The 19732-nt window shown below is 48.5% G+C and overlaps 2 protein-coding genes across 2 annotated transcripts; both read left to right on the forward strand.

Annotated features, from left to right (window-relative positions):
• The first annotated feature begins 1509 nt into the window (after positions 1 to 1509).
• LOC134361765 (probable 2-ketogluconate reductase) lies at positions 1510 to 10597 on the forward strand. The gene is given in 5 exon segments (XM_063076767.1): positions 1510 to 1891; positions 2637 to 2808; positions 5444 to 5622; positions 6783 to 6879; positions 10441 to 10597. Coding segments are annotated over 5 exon segments (987 nt in total).
• A 678-nt stretch (positions 10598 to 11275) lies between these two features.
• Positions 11276 to 19203, forward strand: RBFA (ribosome binding factor A). The gene is made up of 7 exons (XM_063077286.1): positions 11276 to 11459; positions 13140 to 13182; positions 13790 to 13966; positions 14705 to 14817; positions 15906 to 15990; positions 17449 to 17522; positions 18552 to 19203. The coding sequence occupies exons 1-7, from the start codon at positions 11299 to 11301 to the stop codon at positions 18997 to 18999; spliced, it is 1101 nt and encodes a 366-aa protein (XP_062933356.1). The 5' UTR covers positions 11276 to 11298; the 3' UTR covers positions 19000 to 19203.
• Positions 19204 to 19732: the final 529 nt, after the last annotated feature.

A 19732-nucleotide genomic window follows, 5' to 3' on the forward strand; every position in this document is an offset into this window, starting at 1 on the left:
GTGAGCCACGGGCCGGCCCTACACAGTTTTTTTTTTTTTTTTTTTTTTTTAAAAATTACACTCTGAGCTTCAAACAAATTTTAAACATTCTTTAACTTTTGTTTTTCCTATGAAGTTTCAATGATCCAAAGAAAAATGCATTCATTAGCCTCAACACTTGAAAAACAACAGGTTTTCTTTTTAGAGGAAGGATATGTTAAAAATATTTTTAATCAGGAATAAAACTTTACCATAAAACTTTAATTCATTTGGCAGACAATAGCAAATAGTTTCTAACTTTCATGGTAAAAAAAAAAAAGGTCAGTTTTATTATTTATTGCTATGAAGGGGTTAAAAACATGCCATCCCTAAATATGCTGCTCTGGCATATTGACTATTTTGAATTAAAGGCACTTAAAAAAAACAGGATGTGCAAAAAGATCACTTGGACCTTTATTCTGTTTCTTAAAGAAGGAGATATAATTCCCCTATAAAAGATGCCCTCCCTATAAAGTAACATTCTTATCCTCAAGAAGGCAAAGTTGAAGCCAGGCATGATCTGTGCAAACAAATCTTGTTAACTAACCCTTTTTTTCCTAGTTACTTCTCTACCTAATTACCTCCCCAGGCCCTTGGCATCACCACATTCCACAGCTTGCTTTTCTTTGTCCAATTCCGTGTGTGAGTGATGGACTCTGACTGCATCTTTGGTCTGCATTTCCTTATGAAGGCCGCTATGCCACATGAAACTTGTATTAATGCTTTTCTCCTGTTAACCTATCTTATGTCAGTTTAATTGTCTGGCCCTGCTGGGAGATGGAGGTGGACTTTTGCTTCCTCAATAGCTGCATACATAAATTATCCTAAGGTTTCATGACTGGAAGCAACAAACATTTACATCACAGTGTCTTTGGATCAAGAATCCAGGAGTGGCTTATCTGGGTGGTTCTGGCCCAGGTATCCTGAGACTGCAGTCGAGGTGTTGGCCAGGACTGTGGTCATCTTAAGGCACTTGTGGCTGTTGGCAGGCCTGGTGAGAGACGCATCCAACCTCCTCACATGGGCCTCTGCACAGGACCACCTGCAAGCAGGCGATGGCTTCCCGTGGGGGTGGGGAAAAGACGGGGAGGGAGGACACAGGTAGAGAGAGCACCAAACTCCCCAGCTCCCCCCTTCCCAAGCAGAAGCCAGCATCTTTACTGGGCTAACCAGAGGTGCCTCCCACTCCAGAGTGGGGACAGGGGGCGTGGCTACCAGGAGGGGGTCACTGGGAGTCATCTCAGGTTCCCACCACTTTCAGTGAAGGTCAGAAATAAAGACCCACTGAGAGAGGGAAGAAAGTGGGCACAATGGAGACATTTCAGAGCTCTGGGTCCACGGCCTTTCAGGTTTTAAAGGAATTTATCTGGGAAATAAAGCGAATTCCAGTCTTATCACACAGGAAAACTGTGAGTAGCAGAAGCACGTGTGGGCTGTTCTCTCAGGGACTCTTCCCTGACTGCAGATGTTGTGCTTGTCTTGCTGCAGGTCATGGGAGATCGAGAGCTACCTGGAGTGTTGGTGTCTGCAATTGAAGGGCCACATGGTATCTGTGAGGATCATGTTGGAGATCTGCAGAAACACTTTCATCTCATTGCCATGAAAGAATTTTTGGAAAATAAACCACAATTCAGTCAGAAGATCCAAGCTGTCTATATATGGGGAGGAAAACCAGTTATTACCCAGGAGCTCCTCCAGAGCCTGCCCTCCCTGAAGGTGATTGCCAGCGTGGGGGTGGGTGTGGACCACCTGGACCTGCAGCTCATCGCCTGCTTTGGTGTGAAGGTAGCCAACACGCCAGACGCCGTTTCAAACCCCACAGCAGACCTGGGGATGGCCCTGCTGCTGGCCTCGGCTCGCAGGGTTGTGGAAGGTAAAACACCTATTGAAGATGCTGGTTTTCGAAAGAATCAAATGACAAATGTCTAATAACATACACGCTAAAACAATCCTAAAATATGCAGATGGGTCTCTTCAAAGTACACGTCGCATTCCGGTCCTGATTTCTGCACACCACATTCAGGATGTTCACCTGGAGGTGCAGCCACTCACTGGTCTCTGCGGCCATGTCGATGAGATGACAGCCTGGCACCCCCAGTGGCAGCTGTTTTCTCCCCCACCTAGTGTCACTCACTTGTAAAGCAGACAGTGAAATGTGCATGTGAAGCAATTTCAGAACGAGTACAGAAACCCCGGGGTCCCTCGTTGTCAGGGAGTGGTGGGACCCACCTCGCTACACGCTGGACACCTCAGAGGGGATGCGGCGGCTCACTCTGTGCCCATCCTCCCGAAATGCAGCTTTGGTGTGAGGAGTTTGAGAAGCAGTGGCAGGAACCAGGCTCTTTCTGTTTCTGGCAACTGGTTCACACACACATCCCCAAAACGAATTTTAACCAGAAACCCTTCTTCGTGTAAGAAAAGCTGCTGTCATAAAGCATTCTCCTGGGAGGCTCTGCTTTTGTTTCGAGGAGTCTGTCCTTGCCGTTCGCCTCTTGCAGAAGCAGGATCGCCTGGTGCTCCTGGCCCGCCTGTGGCCTCTCCCCCGCGCTGTGTCAGGAGGTCCCAGTGAGCAGCACTTTAGTTTAGCCACTGCTCACTCTGTGCCTTGTATGTTTTAGGTCATCATTTGGCTGTTGCCCCAGATGCAGAGGGCGTTTCCATCAACTAGATGGGTCAGGACGTGTCAGGGGCCACGCTGGGCATCGTCGGCATGGGCGCCATCGGCTACAGGATTGCTCGAAGGGCCCAAGCGTTTGACATGAAGATTCTGTATCACAACAGGAGCCGCAGGTAAATGCAGAAAATTGACTTCTGGGGTCAGCTGAGCAGGACTTGGGTCATCACTGCCTTTGCCTGGCTGCTGTGTTGTCCCTCCTTCCTCATGAGACTCTAGTAGAGATGGTGGTCGAGAAAGGGGTCCTGATATTTTGATGATGACCGAGAAACGTGGCTCTGGCTTCTATTCATTGAAAAGTTTCACCAGAGAGAAAAGAGATTTTACCTTACACAACATGGGTCCTTTTTTATTTCTAAAGTGTTTCTTGTGGTCGTGGGAGGTGCTGTCCACACCCACGAGAAGGGTGAGCCACCCCTCTGCTACCGAGATGCACAGTCCTGCCTCTTTTCTGAAGCTTTGGGACATGCTCAGCTCTCTACTCGGTCAGCAGGAACTGCCCACGGGGAGCCAGGGGGTGCTGCTCGCTGTGTATCCTGTGCTCCTGGGGCTGTGGTCTCCGGAGGTCTCATACCCCCTTGAGAGGCGAGCTTGTGTCTCTGGCGGCCCCCACCCCCGCCCCCCCACATTCCCCTGGCGCTCCCAGCGCTACTGTGGAACCTGTCCCAAGTCCACGTCCAGGGTAAACTCTGGACCGTGGCCTCCACACCCGTGGGTCTCACTCTCAACGCGTGCTCCCCGTCTCTGTGAGTGGCACTGCCACCCCTCCTTTATTCCATCCAGACACCCAGGTGTCATTCTCACTCCTCCCTCCTCCTGTGTCCAGCTGCTCCCTCGCTAACACACCCGGGCCTGGTGACATCTCCAAGACTTGCAGAGTCTATTCCCTGTGACTCTGCTAGTGCTGCATGATGCAGGCTGCCCTCGTTTCCCACCTGAACCCCAAAACACCCTACCAAGGGGCTGCACACTTCCACCTTGGCCCCTCCTATCCCATCTGCAGACCTCGGGGGCCTGGCGGCTGCCACGCCTCTTGGTGGCTCCCATCGCCTATGGAGTCCATCCATCCTTCACAGCCCTGTGAGGGCTGCAGGGCGTGGCCACCTATGTCTCCTGGGGCTCCTGACCTATTTGGGGTCATGGATCCCTTTGTTAGTCTCATGATGTTTAAGGCCCCTTTCTCAGGATAATGTTTTTAAGTGCATAAAATAAAATACATTATATACAGAATTATATTTCATGTATTGTCAATTATATTGAAATATTATTTTCCAAATATTAAAAAAAACCTGTCATATAGTATTTGCACTTCTTTATTAACTCATCAACAAGATCCCAGCAGCAGGCCAAATAGCTAGCATCCTTGTGAAGTATGGGGTGGGCACAGGTGGTGCTCTGAGATGCTGTTTTGAGAAGTTTTCAGTAACCATGATGTGGCCTGAAATGATCCGTGATGTCTGTTGGTGACAGGGACAGAGGTAATGCTATTACACTGTGGTTTGTTGCTGACACTCATAATTGAAGAAAATGCTACATTTCAGTTAGAGATTAGTGAAAATAAATATGATCCTTTTCCCACTGAGGTTTGTAGATACCCTGATCCTCGATCCCTGCATAGACCCTGTGGGCTCGTTGTCCCCCACAGTCGTGGCACATCTCTCCCCAGACTGCTCCACACCAGAGGCCACCCGGAACATTCTAGCTGCTTCCTGCCTGGGTGCTCATGCATCCTTCTGCCTGGATGCCCTCCCTCCCTGGTCCCTGCCACAGAGAGACCCCCTGACCTCTCTATGTTGCGGCCCCTCCCTCTCTCCCAGCCATTTGAGTGTGGCCCTTGCAGGACGAAGCACGTTGTGTGCGTTTGCTTCTCTGTCCATCTCCCCGTGAGGGTGTGAGCCAGAGGTCAGGTGTCTTACGTGTGTCATCATTATATTCCCTAGCACAGGGCCGGCACCCTGGGCAGCTCAGCCGTCACTTGTTCAATAAATGAATAGATTTCTGGCCTCACAAGGAGGTTGGAAAACTGTCATTATTTTCCGTAGCTGACATTTATGGAGGCATGGCAGGCTGGAGAGTCTGTGTCAGAGCTTTCCGCCTGAACTTCAATTTCTGTGTTTGGACAATGGACAGTGGAGACACTCAGAGTCATGGCCTTGGTGCCGTGAGGAGGCAGTGTGAGACACTGGTCTACTGGTCTACTGCAGGCCATCCCCCGGCCAGAGGCATCTCACAAGACAACTTGTACAATTTTGTATTCCATATTTGTAAGGCTCTGGTGACTGCCAAGGGTGCTGTGAACTCCTGGAGCTGAGGATTTCTGTTGAATAATCAGCTGCCTGGGGGTTACCAGAGCAGGAGTAAGATCTGACCAAAAAGAAGACAAAATCCTGCCTGCATCTTTGACACCTGCTTTCAATTCAACCATCAGTACTCTGAGGCCCCTTCCAGTTTCTTTTCTGGAATCTGACGTGTTTGCCCAGTCTAAAGTGTGTTTGGGGTAGACAGGTGTTGGGTCCAGGTTCTGGTGGTCCAGAGGTGCATGAGGGGAAACTCTTCCCCTCAAGGAGCTCACAGTCTGGTGAGAATCTTCAGGGGACAGGGTAAGCAGGGTATCCAAAGGTGGGTTGGTGGCTCCGAGGACTCTCACCTCCTGAACCCTCCTGGACTCCCCCAGAGACTCCTCCCTGGAAAGGCTTTCGCACCCACCCCCCCCAGGTCAGCTCGATGAATTTCTTCCTTGGTATGTGGTAGGAAACTGGAGGAGGAGCAAGCTGTTGGGGCCACTTACTATGCAAGGCTGGATGACCTGCTGCTGCAGTCAGACTTCGTGATGCTGGCCACGGGCCTGACGCCCCAGACGCATGGGCTAATTGGAAGGAGGGAGCTTGGGCTGATGAAGCCCACTGCCACGCTCATCAACATCGGCAGAGGTACCCGCTCCACATCTGTCCTAAGGGCACGGTGGTTGGAAGGGAATGCAGGGGAAACCTCCTAGCATCATTCTCTTTAAATTATTAAAAATAATTTAGTGTTACTTTGTTATTTCACATTTAGATGCCAGGAGGTGGTAGGCCCTGTGCCGTAACCAGATGTTATGGTGGGTCAGACATGTCATTTAGGAAGAAGAGACCAAGCCCTCCTGGCATTGGCATGATGGCTCACAGAAGCATTGGTGTGGGGCCAGGCCAGGGCCAGGGGTGAGAAGCCTGGTGCTACCAGCCACCTTTGCCCCTATGCTCAGCTCTCTCATCTATGAAACAAGGAGAATGATGCTTGCCATGAAGTCTCAGGGCCAACCTAATATATCTCAAAATTTGGACCTGCGAGATAAGTGTGAAGGATGGGGCCTTACGTGCGTATGGTAACACAGAGGCTGTCAGTGTGGCTCTGGAACACAGACACCAAGTGCAGCCTTCCACGGGCTTCTCCAGCAGCCATGTGGGCAGCAAGGCTGCTCTGTGTCTTGACCTGTAGCAACGGCTCTTAGATGGCCTGTGGGAAGCAGACACCCTCAGTCAGCTACTCCTGGCAGGTCCTCTCTGCCACTGCTGCTCAAACATGCCATGCTAGTTTGTTTTTGGAATCATAGTGATGGATCATATTTGTGTTTGTTTAGTTTTTAGATGCAGGTATCATAGTACTATCTGGGAGCTCTGTTTCCTCAGTTGGAACCTCAGGATGGTTTTGGGAGGTGGTGTCGTGGAGGAAGATCAGCCCATGTCGGAGTCAGACCTGGCTTGGATCTGGAATTGATGTGTTAGAAGTTGTGTGATCTTGAGCAAATTTGTAACTTTGAGCCTTACTTACCTCATCTGTGAAATGACCTTGCCGTATTATTTGAAGATCCTGTGAGCTAATGTATATGAAGGACTTAGCTTTCTGCCTGGCACATGATGGGCCCAGGCCGGGTTTTTATTAGGTCTGATAATAAATCAGGCAGTGTGAAAGTCATGTGTTCTTTGTTAGACTTCTGATGTACCTTTAAACATGTTATTGGAACAAGATTAAGATGTGTTTGAAATAGTAGCCCAAACGCCTCTTGTGTATGTTATCACATTGTGGTGATATGGAGGCCTTGTCTCTGACCCAGGTCTGTTAGTGGACCAAGATGCGCTGGTGGAAGCTCTTCAGACTGGGGTCATAAGAGCTGCGGCACTGGATGTGACATACCCGGAACCCCTGCCAAGGTACCAAAGCCAAGCGAAATCTACAAGTATTCCTTGACAGAAGGCAGGCAGAGTCCTCAGACGATTGCTTCTGTTGGTCTTTGTGGCCTTACTGAGTCACATAGCCAGGTCTTGGCCTTGGAGGGTCCTGTCCTGAGGGGCAGCAGGTGCACCTGCAGCTGTCCAGCCTCTGCCTCAGCCCCTCCGTGTATAGGAGCCTCATTAAACCCTTAGCTCATTGTTTTTAGTCAGATAAATTTTTTGTCCCCTCAATTGTTTCTTAAGTATATGTATGGAATTTTATTTATTTTAATTTAATTTCATTTGTTTATGTGTTTTGACCTAGTGATCCAGCATGTTAGAACCAGAGTCTCGACTCTGTCATTTATTCAACTAACTATTCCTCCTAGCTTTGTTTTCTATCCAGTAGACAAATTACTGTCAGCTGAATGTTTGACATTAATGCCAAACTTGATATCTAAGTTAAGATCTACGATAGAACATAGCCATTTCTGAAAAAACAATACTTTATCTAGAACAGAGTTTCTCAAAGTGTGGTCTAGAGACCCCTTATGGATCTGTGATGTCACTGCTACTTTCATGAGACTGTAAGATGGGATTTACATTTTCACTCATGTTTTCTCATGAGTGTACAGTGGATGAAGTCATCACTCTGACAGCGAATGGTGTGTGTGCTTCTATATTACTGAATTTAAATTTCCTCAGTTTTGATTTCTAATACAGTACATGTTGATGGTTATAGTCCACATAAGCAAATGTTCTTTGGGGTTCACATTTTTTTTAAGAGTATAAAGAGGTCCTGAGACCAAAAGTTTGAGAACCACTGATCTAGAACAGAAAATAATTTCAATATAAGTTAGGAAGCACGAGCATTTTGGACAGTTGTCAACATACTTGGAAACCTAGAAGTCCCATGATCATCCCTGCTGTCTGTTCTGTTCAAATGATCTTTTTATTAGATTCACAAATAAGTCACAGGGCAAATCCCAGGGTCAAATCCCAAAGTTTAGTTTAACCTAATAACTGCTACCCACCCTGGGCCGGCCCGTGGCTCACTCGGGAGAGTGCGGTGCTGATAACACCAAGGCCCCGGGTTCGGATCCCATATACGGATGGCCGGTTCGCTCACTGGCTGAGCGTGGTGCTGACAACACCAAGTTAAGGGTTAAGATCCCCTTACCGGTCATCTTTAAAAAAAAAAAAAAAAAAAAAAAAAAAAAAAAAAAAACTGCTACCCACCCAGCTCCCATTGTCCCATGTGAGATCATTTTTCTGGCCAAGAGATTTAGCAATTGTTTTATAAATAATTTAATCTTCTGATGTCCATGTTAATTTCTAATCTCTATATTATCACAGTCAGAAATGCTTGAGTTTTCATTTTGATTTTTGGGGAGAGTTTTGGGGATTTTTTTTCGTTTTCATTTTTGCTGCTTACCACAGGTGTGCACTACTATGAAAAAAAAATTTTAATGTAGGAAATTTAGGGTTACTTAATGATACTACATAAGTTTTCTTTGCTTTGCAAAAGCATTACTACAAGATTATTTTTAAAAATAAAAATTTAATTTGCCAGCGGTGCCAGGTGTCTCCAAGATCACCCCTAGACTTAATGATCTGTGAGAAGGACTCACAGAACTCAGAAAAGCCATTACACTCCCAGTTACAGGTCATTACAGTGAAAGGATACAGACTGAAATCAGCACAGGTAAAGGTGCATGGCATGGAGTCCAGGAGAGGCCAAGCCTGAGCTTCCAGCCGTCCCTTCCCAGTGGAGGTTTATTAGTTTAACCTATAAGCACGGATGTTGCTTATACTTCCAGCAGTGATGTGGAAAACACATGAAGTGTTTTGCACTAGGTAAACTTGCCTGAGCCTTGATATACAGAGGTAGGCTCAGCGCCTGCATGTCTGACCATAGCTACTTGGTCTCCAGTCCCTCCAGAGGTCACACTGATGCAGCATGGCCCAAGTGAACAAAACAGTCGCTCATAAATTACAATGTTAGCATAAACTATCCAGCATCGTACAAAGCCCAAGTATAAAAAAGACACTCTTATCAGGCAGGATATCTCATGGACTCAGAGGTTATCTCCCAGGAGCTGGTCAAGGGCCAGTCCTTTCTTGGAAACATGCAGAGTTTGGAGCACCCCATGTCTGCCTGCTTAGTTGACCCTTTAAGGCGCAGGCCATCCCCCTGGCCATTGGCCTAGGCGGACTTATAGCAATCATATTTCTTTGAGCATCTACATTTAGTATAGTATTTATTTGGCAGATATAGCAGAAGTATCAGTGTGACTATGCCTGGCATTTGGAGGAGGCATGTGGGGCAGTAATATTTAAAGACACAACTAACTCATCCTATAAAGCCACTACATACATTTTTGTGTTTTTGAACCAGCCTGACTACTTGTTTCTCCCTTGGTCTACTGGTATTTACACCTTATGATAAACATGTACAGAACTTTTTAGCATAGAAACTAGATGATATTTAGCTAAATCCAGTTTTTCCTCAGGACAGTCATTTTCCATGGGTATTATATCTGAGGAGGCTTTAACTCAGTCTCCTGATACAATTGATCATCAATATCAGTGTTTTGTTTGGCTTATTTACATAGAGTAATTGAATCTTACCCACAATACCAGTGTTACAATGTATCACAATATGGTAATGGTACAACTCATTTTCATTACAGATCATTAAGAATTGTGGAGGTATTTACTATGCCTTCCCAACAGAAGCAGCCCTTGCCTGCATGCCAGATAGTAGTATGGACAGGTGCTGGTATAACTGGTCATGATTTGGTTATTTCTGGGTTCCAAATCCGTTGGGACAGAGTCTGTCACCCTGTCTCTGTTCACAGGCTTGTACCAAGACTGGTCTCCAGTGTGTGCTTCTGTACAGCAGGCCCACCTCCTTCCTCTGGGGAGGACGTGGGTGTTATTCGGAATAGCTCCTATCCCCGCTAACTATATAGGGCAGGATATGTCTTATTTCAGTCAGTCCTGCCGTGAGGGTAGCCACGGTGTAAAGTGCAAGCAGCCCAGAGAACTTCCAACAATCTGGAGGTCCATAAAGTTCCCTTAGGTATGCCCCTTGAGCCTCAGCAGCTAGAATAGGGGGCCACTGCCTCATGGTGACTTCAGTCTCTGTATTAAAATAGTCAAGAGACCCTGCTGGGTGAGGTCATGCCTGTTACCAGTGCATCTTTTCAGCTTGACTCCCATCCTGTGCCTTTCTCTTGGAAGAGAACTCCCTCTCATCTGCCAATTCCAGTTAGTAAATCTTTTCCCTCTGAATGCACTTCTCACTGAAAGCAAATTCAGCTTGTCCTATGATGCCTAGGACCGGCAGCCGTCTCCCCAGGCCGTCTTCTGGGCCAGTGTGTTTAGTCCTCCTTGTGAGCTGTGCCCTGTGCACTAATGGCCAAGTGCACTTGGGGCATGTTTTGCCCCCCAGCGTGCTAGGCTTCCCATATAGGGTTAGGTGGTGGTGGTTGAGAAGGTGTGTGAAGTTGAGATCAGACAACTCTGAGCAATTTCCTCCATTAATCTGTATTTCAGAGACCATCCTTTGTTGACGGTGAAGAATATGACTCCGACACCTCACATTGGAAGTGCCACTCACCAAGCCAGACGACAAATTATGGAGAATTTGGTTGAAAGTATCCTGGCTGCTGTCAGTGGCCTTCCCGTTCCTCGTGAAGTGCTACCTAAGTGATTTTGTGGACTGAAACTGGGATGAAAACATTGCAGATTAAATGGGGAAAACCGTATTTTGTGTCCTCTATTACGTGGATCCGTTGTACAGGCTGCTTTGATGTTTACAGAGGTCCCGCTAAGGGCGTCAATTCCGTCACCTCTCTCTGTCCTCGAGACTGCTCTGGGAGAAGGCTCTCTGTCACTGTTCGTAACTGAGCAGAGAGAGGGACAGCCTGTCTGAGGTCCCGCAGGCTGCCAGTGGCTGCATCTGGATGAGAACCCTGGGCCAGGTCCGTGAGTGGCCGGTGGCTGCCACCTCGCGGGCTGCTCAGCTCGGGCAGCTGCTCGGACGCCTCTTGCCCCGGGCGCCTTCGGAGCCAGGGACAGGGCTGCGCACATGGTGAGGGGACGTCGCCGGGAGTGCCAGCACGCGCCTCCTGTGTGGCGTCAGCCGCCTTTCCAGGTCAGCGCCGTGCTTCCAAATGGGCCACCTCTGTCCCGCGCCTCCCCCAGCCCCGCCCACAGCCGCTCCAGCCCTGCCCTGTTCCTCGGCCCCGCCCACGGCAGCTCCGGCCCCGCCCGCGCGCCGCCGCTCCGCCCACACGCCGTTGTCCCGCCCGCGCGCCGCCGCTCCGCCCACACGCCGTCGTCCTGCCCACGCGCCGCCGCTCCGCTCGCACGCAGTTGTCCCGTCGCGCGCTCCCGCCGTCGTCTCACGGCATGTGGGCCTCGGCGGTCGCGCCGTGGGTCCCCCGTGCGGGTGTCCCGTTGCTCTGCGGCCGCCATGCCGCTGTCCTTCCGGGCCGCATGCGGGATGTGCATGGCTCCGCCGTCTCCTGCGGCAGCAAGAATTTGCTCAAGAAATTTGCCTCGAAAACCAAGTAATGCGCCGCGGAGTCGGTGTCCGCGGGGTCGGGGTCCGCGGGGGTCGGGGTCCGCAGGGGTCGAGGTCCGCGGTGTGGGGGTCCGCGGCGGTCGGTATCCGACGGGTCGGGGTCCGCGGGGTCGGGCCCGCCGGGCGGGGGCTGTTCCTGGGCAAGCCTGTCACGCGGCGGGGCGGCGCAGCTCACAGTCACCTGAGAGGAGCTACGGGCCGTGTGGGCAGACCCGCTCCGGGACAGCGGCCCTCAGGAGGGAGGAGGAGGGGACAGGGGTCTGCTCCGTGTTAGTGCCGGTTCTGTGTGGGTCCGATTGGATGAATGAGGCGTGTCGGGACAGTTAGTTTTTTTGATGATGGAAGGTGAGTGCGACAGAATGTGCTGATGTCCACGCGCGTCTGGTTGTGTGGGTGGGGTGCTGTGTGTCCCTTGCTTGGCTCTGGTAGACTGTCTCTGAAGTGGCTTCAGCTTTGCAGAACGTTCCGAGCCGGGGCAACAGGGCCCGCCTGCTGCACCTGCTCCCGGTCGCCGCGGGCGGCTGCCACCGATGTGAACAGATCCTGACACGGTGGTGTTCACTGAGGCCCACACTCTGCGTTCCCTTGGTTCTTACCTAATGTCCTTTCCTGTCCCAGGACCCTGTCCACGTCGTTTCCTTTGGCTCCTCTTGGCTGTGACAGTGTTGCACATTTTCCTTGCTTCTGCTGAGTGACGGTTCTGAGTACTGGTTGGGTATTTTGTAGGATGCCCTTGGAATTTGATGTTCTTTTCGTGATTAGACACGGGTTATGGATTTGGGGGAGGAAGACTACGGAGGTGAAGTGCCATTTTCATCATATTCTGTCAAGGGCACATATTATCAGCGTGACTGTCCCTGTTGATTTTGGCCTTGATCACCTGGCCAAGGTGTGTTTGTCAGGTTTCCCTACCATGAAGGTACACTCTTCTTAACCCTTTCCATACTGTATTTATTACAAGATGCTCCAGGTCCATCCTGTGTATCTCCTGCCTCAGCCCTAGAATCAGCCATTTCTCCGAGGAGGCCTGGTTCCTTTTGTTGGAGGGTGGTGTTAGGAACCATGATCTGGGTGTCTGTCTTTAGGGTCATCTCATCTGACAAAACAAAAAATACATCTGTTTATACTAACTCATATATACACTCACCTATAAACGTTTCCATATGTAACCGTCTATCTCCAACTCTCTCACACTGCCAGCTGCATCATTCCAGCCTGTCTTTGCTCATCCTTAACAACGTACAACAGTGAGAAGCCTGGTTCCCACCATCCACCACCATTTACTCACCTGTGCAGTCTTAAGCCTATAGTTTAAGCCTATAGCAGCATCAGAACCCTTAACTTGTACCTCCATGGGGAACAAGTTTATCAACTATATTGCTTGTGTACAGTTTGGTAGGTACATTTTAAAGATCCTCTTGGGAGTAGAAGTAAACTTTACTAAAAATTGTGAGATTGAGTTAAAACTGTCTTCTGTCTCTTCCCCACAACATGTTGTTAATTAAATATCAAAATTGTTTTAGATCCCCAGTGACATAATTTCTTTTTCTAAATTTAGCTCCCTATGAACACTTGTGGGTCGTATAATCTTTTGAGTTAGCTTTTGTAAGTTTTTCTTCTTAGGTTACCATCATTGTCCAACATAATTTTTATTTTCTTCTCACAGAAAAAAGTTTTGGTATGAAGGTCCTTCCTTGGGATCCCACCTGGTAAGTACACAATGGCAATAATAAGCCACTTTGTGATCTTGCTGGCAGTGAGATTTTAAAAGTTGGCAAAGGTCTTCCTGGAAGTCTTTGCGTTTCTGTATTAGCGGGGACAGTATCTGGATGGCACAGGTTGCCATTGGTAATGTGCAACTTTGACCTTTTCAAAAAATATTTAGTGACCCTAAAATTTTCTAGAATGTCATATCTATTATCAAATTCTAATAAAGTAACATCCATTCAGTTTTTAGTGTGTGTGTATGTATGCTGTAAAAGTTTATACAGTAAATGGCTTCTATTAGAAAAAATGAATACTATTGAATTTTACATTTTAACAAAATGAATTTTATGGTATATGAATTACAGCTCAATTAAAAATTTTAAAAATATATACTGGCAGTACTTTTAATCTTGCAGGGATGCTAGGTAAAATATAGAAAGGATCTGGGTCTGATAAACTTTGTTCTAATGAAAACTAAACTGACTGAAAGCAGTGTTTGATTATCCAGCTGCTTGTCAAGTCCTTCTCCAGCCCCCTTTGTGTAAGTTTGTAAAGCTCAGTGTACAGTTGTAATGTTGGCCTTGGTGTGTGCTTTTTTTCTTAATGGAGACTTACAAACCATCCAAGTTGGAATTGCTAATGACGAGTACCTCAAAGAAAACCAGGAAGGAAGACCACGTGCGTCTGAGGGCCCTGAATGGCCTCCTCTACAAAGCACTGACTGACCTGCTGTGCACCCCTGAAGTGAGTCAGGAGGTCTACGACCTGAACGTGGAGCTCTCCAAGGTAGGCTGCAAGCCGAAAGGGAAGAAATCTGGCCAAGGGCAGCAGGCCTGGCACTTAGGTCACATGGCATGGTCTCGCCTGAGAACTTAAAAAAGGCACCTTATCACTCCCAAGGTCTTAGTTTGGGGTTGTAGAAATGATATTAAGTCTGGTCATTTAAGTACTGGTGACAGATGGAGGGTGTCTGTGTTGTGGTGCAAAAGCAGATGGTTTCACTGCACATAGTTGTGGGGACCTTTGCCCAGACACACCTGGTACAAAGACAGACACTCGGGCAGTGTGATGAGATGAAATATTAGAATGTGTGAGGATATGGTGAGAAGTGGATTCACCTGCCTTTATCTCAGCATAAAGATACAGGAGGTGACTTCTTCCAACCCACGTGGAGTGAGTTAGCCGTGGTCAACCGTAAGGAGAATAAGCAGCAGTTGGACATTTTCCATGAGCATCTTGTGGCACATTGTCTATGAAGCAGGTGTTATGGTGTTGGGTTGGTTAACCGGGTGGATTCCAGGACCTGGTGAAAAGGGGGGTGAGTTTTGGTTTCTGCAGCCCTACTTAAGCAGCTGTGAGCACTCTGCAGCAGCAGACAGTGGCCTCCAACAGTACACTGCTGGAACACTAGCTTTTCGGGTGGGAAGGGCTCTGAAGTGGTAGTTTTCATCTCCTGAATGTTGTTTGTCTAGAAAACCCACGTGAACTAAATAGTGATTTGTGGTTGGGATGGGTTGGTCTCAGGTGTCTCTGACTTCAGACTTCTCTGCCTGCCGTGTGTATTGGAAGACGACTCTCTCTGCTGAACAGAACAAGCACGCAACAGCCATCCTGCAGAAAAGTGCCGCATACGTGAGGTGATGATGTTTGCTTTCTCAGTGCATCAGCTTTGTGCCTGAACCTTAAATTTCACAGCTATCTCACTTGTAGGTGGATTTTCTTAATTTCTCATTAAGTATAACATGCATTTTCTTGTAAGCCATAATCTAGGTCAGATTTCTCAAATTGTGGTCCTTGATCCTTAGGGATTAGAGATCCTTTCAGCGGCTATGTGAGGTTAAAACTATTTCGGTAATACTAAGACGGGTTTACCTCTCTCACTATGTTGATGTTTGCCCTGCAGGTGCAGAAGCCATGGTGGGAGAACTGCTTATTCATTCATGAGGGGGAGGGGATAGATGTTGAGAGGTCAGTCATGTGGAACTTGGTTCAGACAGAAACTTCTAGTACTTTCACATACCATCTACTCGAGCTTTCCTGCATCATTTCTCTGATACCTGTTACCATAATCCCCAAGAAACTCTGAAATTATGCATAAAGAGTGGTCCATTTCATCTTATACTGTTCACCAAAAACAAGAAAATGAGAGGTGTTAACCGGTGCTGAAGAGGCAGCATTGTTTTCTGATGTTTAGGCAGTCAGAAAATTAGGTTGAGCTGAATGTCTGTCTTCCCTGCTCTGTGGTCACCCACGGTTTAATGTCAAGGTTTTTTCATAGCTGTGAACCAAAGATCTGTGGTCCAGTTTTCACTGGACATACGTGCTGTGCCTGGATGTGACCCCATGTGTTTGTATTGCATGACTAAGTAACACATAGGTTGTTTCTGCACCTGGTGTCTGGGTACTGAGGAGTGTGCCACTGGATGTCACTGGATGGAGGACAAGCTGTTAGTGTCCAGGCCCTGGCGCCCAAGCAATGGGTGGTGCTAGAAACAAGATGTGTGATGACCTCACTACGAGGCAAGAGATGAGATCTGCTTATCGTGCTACTCAAAAATGACAAAAAAGTCCTCTTTAGCCAACTGCCACATCAAGAAAGGGGTGCACAATGCATCACGACCACAATTGTTTTTACTTCTCTCAATGCAGCTTTTGAGATCCTTACAGACACCTGATCTGAGCACACCTCTCTGCTGACTGTCCTGGCTGTGTTCTCTCTCCTCAGGCACCTGTTGATGTCCCAGCAGACCCTGAGGAACGTGCCACCTATAGTGTTTGTGCAAGACAAGGGAAACGCAGCTCTCGCTGAGGTAGGGCTGTTAAACAATTGACTTCTTATAACCTACGCTTTTATTTGAGTAAAATTTTACATTCAAGTTAATTTGTAAATACTTGAAAGATAACGCACGGTTTAAAAAAAAACAAAACCAAAACACCAAGAAGGGTACAGATGAAAAGTAAGGTTTTGGTGCTCTCGAGGTGGCTGGAACTGCTGTACCCCTGTGCTTGCCTGTACACCTCATTCCTGCTCTTGACAGTGATCAGTCTGCTGTGATTTTACAACGTAAGGCTTATGAGATCTGCATTCTGGGATGTAGCTAAAGTGCTTTTATCATTACTTTTCTTGCTTTAGAGATAGGTTAATTATAAAGGTTAAAAACCTGTAAATATATATATATATGTTTACTTGGGAAAACCTTGGTAGTTACTAAGGTATGTTGTACCTTAAGAAAGTTTACCAAAAACCAGCAAATAGCATTTACAATATTATATACAGTATTATAATTAGGTAACTATTATTCACTATAGGACTAGATAGTATTTGGCTCCACGAAGAAAGATACCTAATTTGACATTTTTTCTTTTGTTACTCATTGTACAGGTGACACTGAAAGCATTACACAAGTAATAATCTTGACAGATAATGTGATTGCCAGCTGTCAAGAATCTAGAATAGTGTAGGTGTGGAAGTGTGCCCTGAGGACACTCAGCATGGCGTTCATCCGCACCCTCTGGTCCAGCGTTCATCAGCACCCTCTGGTCCAGCTGCTGCCGCAAATCCCAATCCCTCCATCTGCGTCACACCCTATGACTCACCTCCATCTCTGAGGTGGGGGTCCCACCATTCCAGAAACAGTCACTGGAGAGGGAAGGCAGGTGCTGTGTTGAAGCCAGTCCGTGCTGGGAGGCAGAACCTGCATGTGCGCTTCTCTGCCTGGTTAGGACATCCCTGCAGGCAACTGGACAGGAGGTGAAGTTTTGGGCAGTGGCCCCTGGCGTGGACAGCATCACGCTTGCCCTGCTGACAAGCAGTTTCCATTTTTAGTTTAGGTCCCTCAAGTGCGGAGCCTGGTTCCTGACTTCTGTGGCTTGTAACTTTGTGACTTTCCTGAACACAAATTCTGTGGCAGAACTAAGACATTTTATAGTACTACATTAGAAACCAGCAAATGTTAGTTATTTAATTCAACTAGTGTTTCACTGGTTTTTCCATAAGTTTGACTAACATTTACAAGTTTTAAATGTAGTTTTAACAAAGTTTTGCTCATTCTCAGAGAAAATGTGAAATGTTAAAAAAAAAAAAACAACAGTCAGGCATTTGAAAGCATGGGCTAATGAAGAGGCCCCAATATTTGGGAAGGCCCCAAAGGAATGATGTGGAGTCCAGCCAGGGAACAGCTTGGGCAGTATGTGCGAAGTCTGCGTTCGAGCAGTGGGCCTGGCAGGTGTGGGTGCCCACTCCTCAGTCTTTGCGTTTTCCTTTTCAGGTGGATCAGTTGCTGGCAGTAGCTGACTTTGGGCCCCCGGATGAAAGAGACAACTTTGCACAAAATGATTTCAGGTGGTGTGTGTGGATGTGTCTCCATCTCCTGGGGCAGATTCCTGGGCGTGGAATTGCTGTTTCCCACAGTGGCCATCCTTGCCAGCCTGTGCTGTCCCCAGGTCCCTGCCTGTGTCACATGCAGCAGGCCTAAGTTGTGGCCTGGTGTTTGCACTTCAAGGGCATCTGGTTGCCCAGAAGTGTCTGCCGTGACTTGTCCAGTGAGGAGAGGGGTCTCTTGCATGTCTCCCTCTTCTTCATGCCCTCCATATGTTTTTATTGAGTGCCTCCTGTATGCAAGGCCTGGTCCTAGCACTTAGGCTGCATCTGTGAACAAAAGAGAGAGCTGTCCTTGTCTTTGGAGGCTGTGTTTTGCTGGGGGTGGGGGACAGGAAGCAGCAGGCAACACAGGTGTGTCAGTCAAGTGTTAGGAGAAGTGTGGCAAGGTGGGGGTCGGGAGGGCCAGTGGGGGGCACAGGGTATGCCTCTGAGGAGGTGACCTGATCAAGTCTGTAGGACACAGAGGTGTTTGTGGAGGGGACCCCGTTCCAGGCATGGGACCTCCAGCACAGGTCTCTCCTGGGTTCCTTGGACCAGCAGTGTCTGTGTCACCTGGGCATTTGCCAGACCAGGGTGGGCCCAGAAGTAAGTTGCAGCTTAACTATCCTGTGGGTGCTTCCGATGCTATGGTTTGAGAACCACTGAGCTAGAGCAGAGACTCCATGCTGCACTGACCCTGGCATGTTCCGGACCAGCAGACGGGGCCAGCATGGGGGAGAAGTAGGTTGTCCCTGCTGGTGTTCTGCTCTCTGAGAACAGACACCTTTCCTTTGGTTTGTCAAGTAACCTTAATGATAGGTCTAACAGGCCCAAGCCCCAATTCTGGCCTGTTGGCTCTGACGCCAAAACCAGATCCGGTTCCCCTCATTCCTGCCTCCCGATACCCAGATGGCCATTTGGAGAGCTCTCAAGCAAGCAGGGTGGGAGTCGCAAGCTGGCATCTGGGGCTTGGTATGTGCTGGGTGTGAAGGCTCCTCTCCTCTTTCCCAGGGACCCCGACGCCCCATCACCGCACGACACCCCGGAACCTGCTGTGCACTCGAGTCTGTGTGGGATCAATCATGAGGTGCTCAACAAGCAAATAATGGAGTACAAGAGGAGGAGGGAGAAAGGGCTCGGGGGTGCAGGTCAGGCAGTGCCGGGGCCTGAGCAGCTGGCTGAGCTGGCAAAGCAGATGAGAAAGGGAAGGAAGAAGGCCAAGCCTCCCTCGTACCCTGACATCTCCCCCAGGAACTACCTGTTGGATGAGGAGGATGAAGGCCCTGACGATGGCCTGGGATATGCCGCAGTGGAGGAATCAGAGGCGGAGGTGGGGGAGGCAGAGCGAGTCTCGGTCACTGCTGCAGAACAGGGCAGGGGCAGACGGCGAGGCTCAGCGATACCGGAACGCGAGCTCTGCTCGAGTGTGTCAGGGCAGGTATCACGGGAGGTGGTCTGACTTGGGCCAGCAGCTGGTGGAATTGAAGCTCCCGGCCAGCATCGTCTGCTGTCCTGCTGGTTCCATGTTTTGTGGCTTTTCCATGTGTCTAATTGTGATTTCCTACAGAATAGGCACTGTTGTTTTCCCCAACACTGTGTAATTTAAAAAATTAATGGCCATTTTATCACAGAGATTTTCACAGAAATAAAAATAGTAAAATCATATCTCAGAGGCACAGGCAGGGGCGCCTCCCCCTTTAGAGCTGGGCCCTGCACATCTGGGGAGAGCAGGGGTTCCCGGGGACCCCACGTCTCCAGAGCTGCTGAGCAGGCACTTGGCACTCGGGGCTTCATCCTATGAATGTGGCTCTTGAGTGCACCTTTGTGCTGTGGTTTCCACCCTTTCTGGAGACCATGGTTGAGCAGAAAGCATGAGTTGGGTTAGGTGGGCTTCATGGTGACCCTGGCCGTGGTGGTAGCTGCCGTCATGCTGATATAACTCCAGCCAGCTAGTGTCCAGCAGGCTTGGGCTCTGCCTTCTGAGGAGTGTGTGGCTCTAAAACACAGCCGTGAAAAGCTCCTGTCTGTTGTACTAAGTTCTTTGTGTCACCTCGGAGGCTAAGGCTTGTTTTACTGTTTATCAGAATAGAAAACATGCCATACTTCATAAGTCATTTTTGGGTTCAGCTCTCCTTCCTGCTTCCAGCTTCTCAGTGGTCAGATGCTTAATTCTCTGCTGGCTGTGAACCAGC

This window comes from Cynocephalus volans, chromosome 13, assembly GCF_027409185.1.
Source record: "Cynocephalus volans isolate mCynVol1 chromosome 13, mCynVol1.pri, whole genome shotgun sequence".
Classification (NCBI taxonomy): Eukaryota; Metazoa; Chordata; class Mammalia; order Dermoptera; family Cynocephalidae; genus Cynocephalus; species Cynocephalus volans.

Coding starts and splice junctions, on each gene's coding strand:
- RBFA (XM_063077286.1), top strand. CDS start 11,299: ATGTGGGCCTCGGCGGTCGCGCCGTGGGTCCCCCGTGCGGGTGTCCCG. Junction 14,818..15,905: donor AAAAGTGCCGCATACGTGAG/GTGATGATGTTT, acceptor CTCTCTCCTCAG/GCACCTGTTGATGTCCCAGC. Junction 15,991..17,448: donor GAAACGCAGCTCTCGCTGAG/GTAGGGCTGTTA, acceptor TTTCCTTTTCAG/GTGGATCAGTTGCTGGCAGT.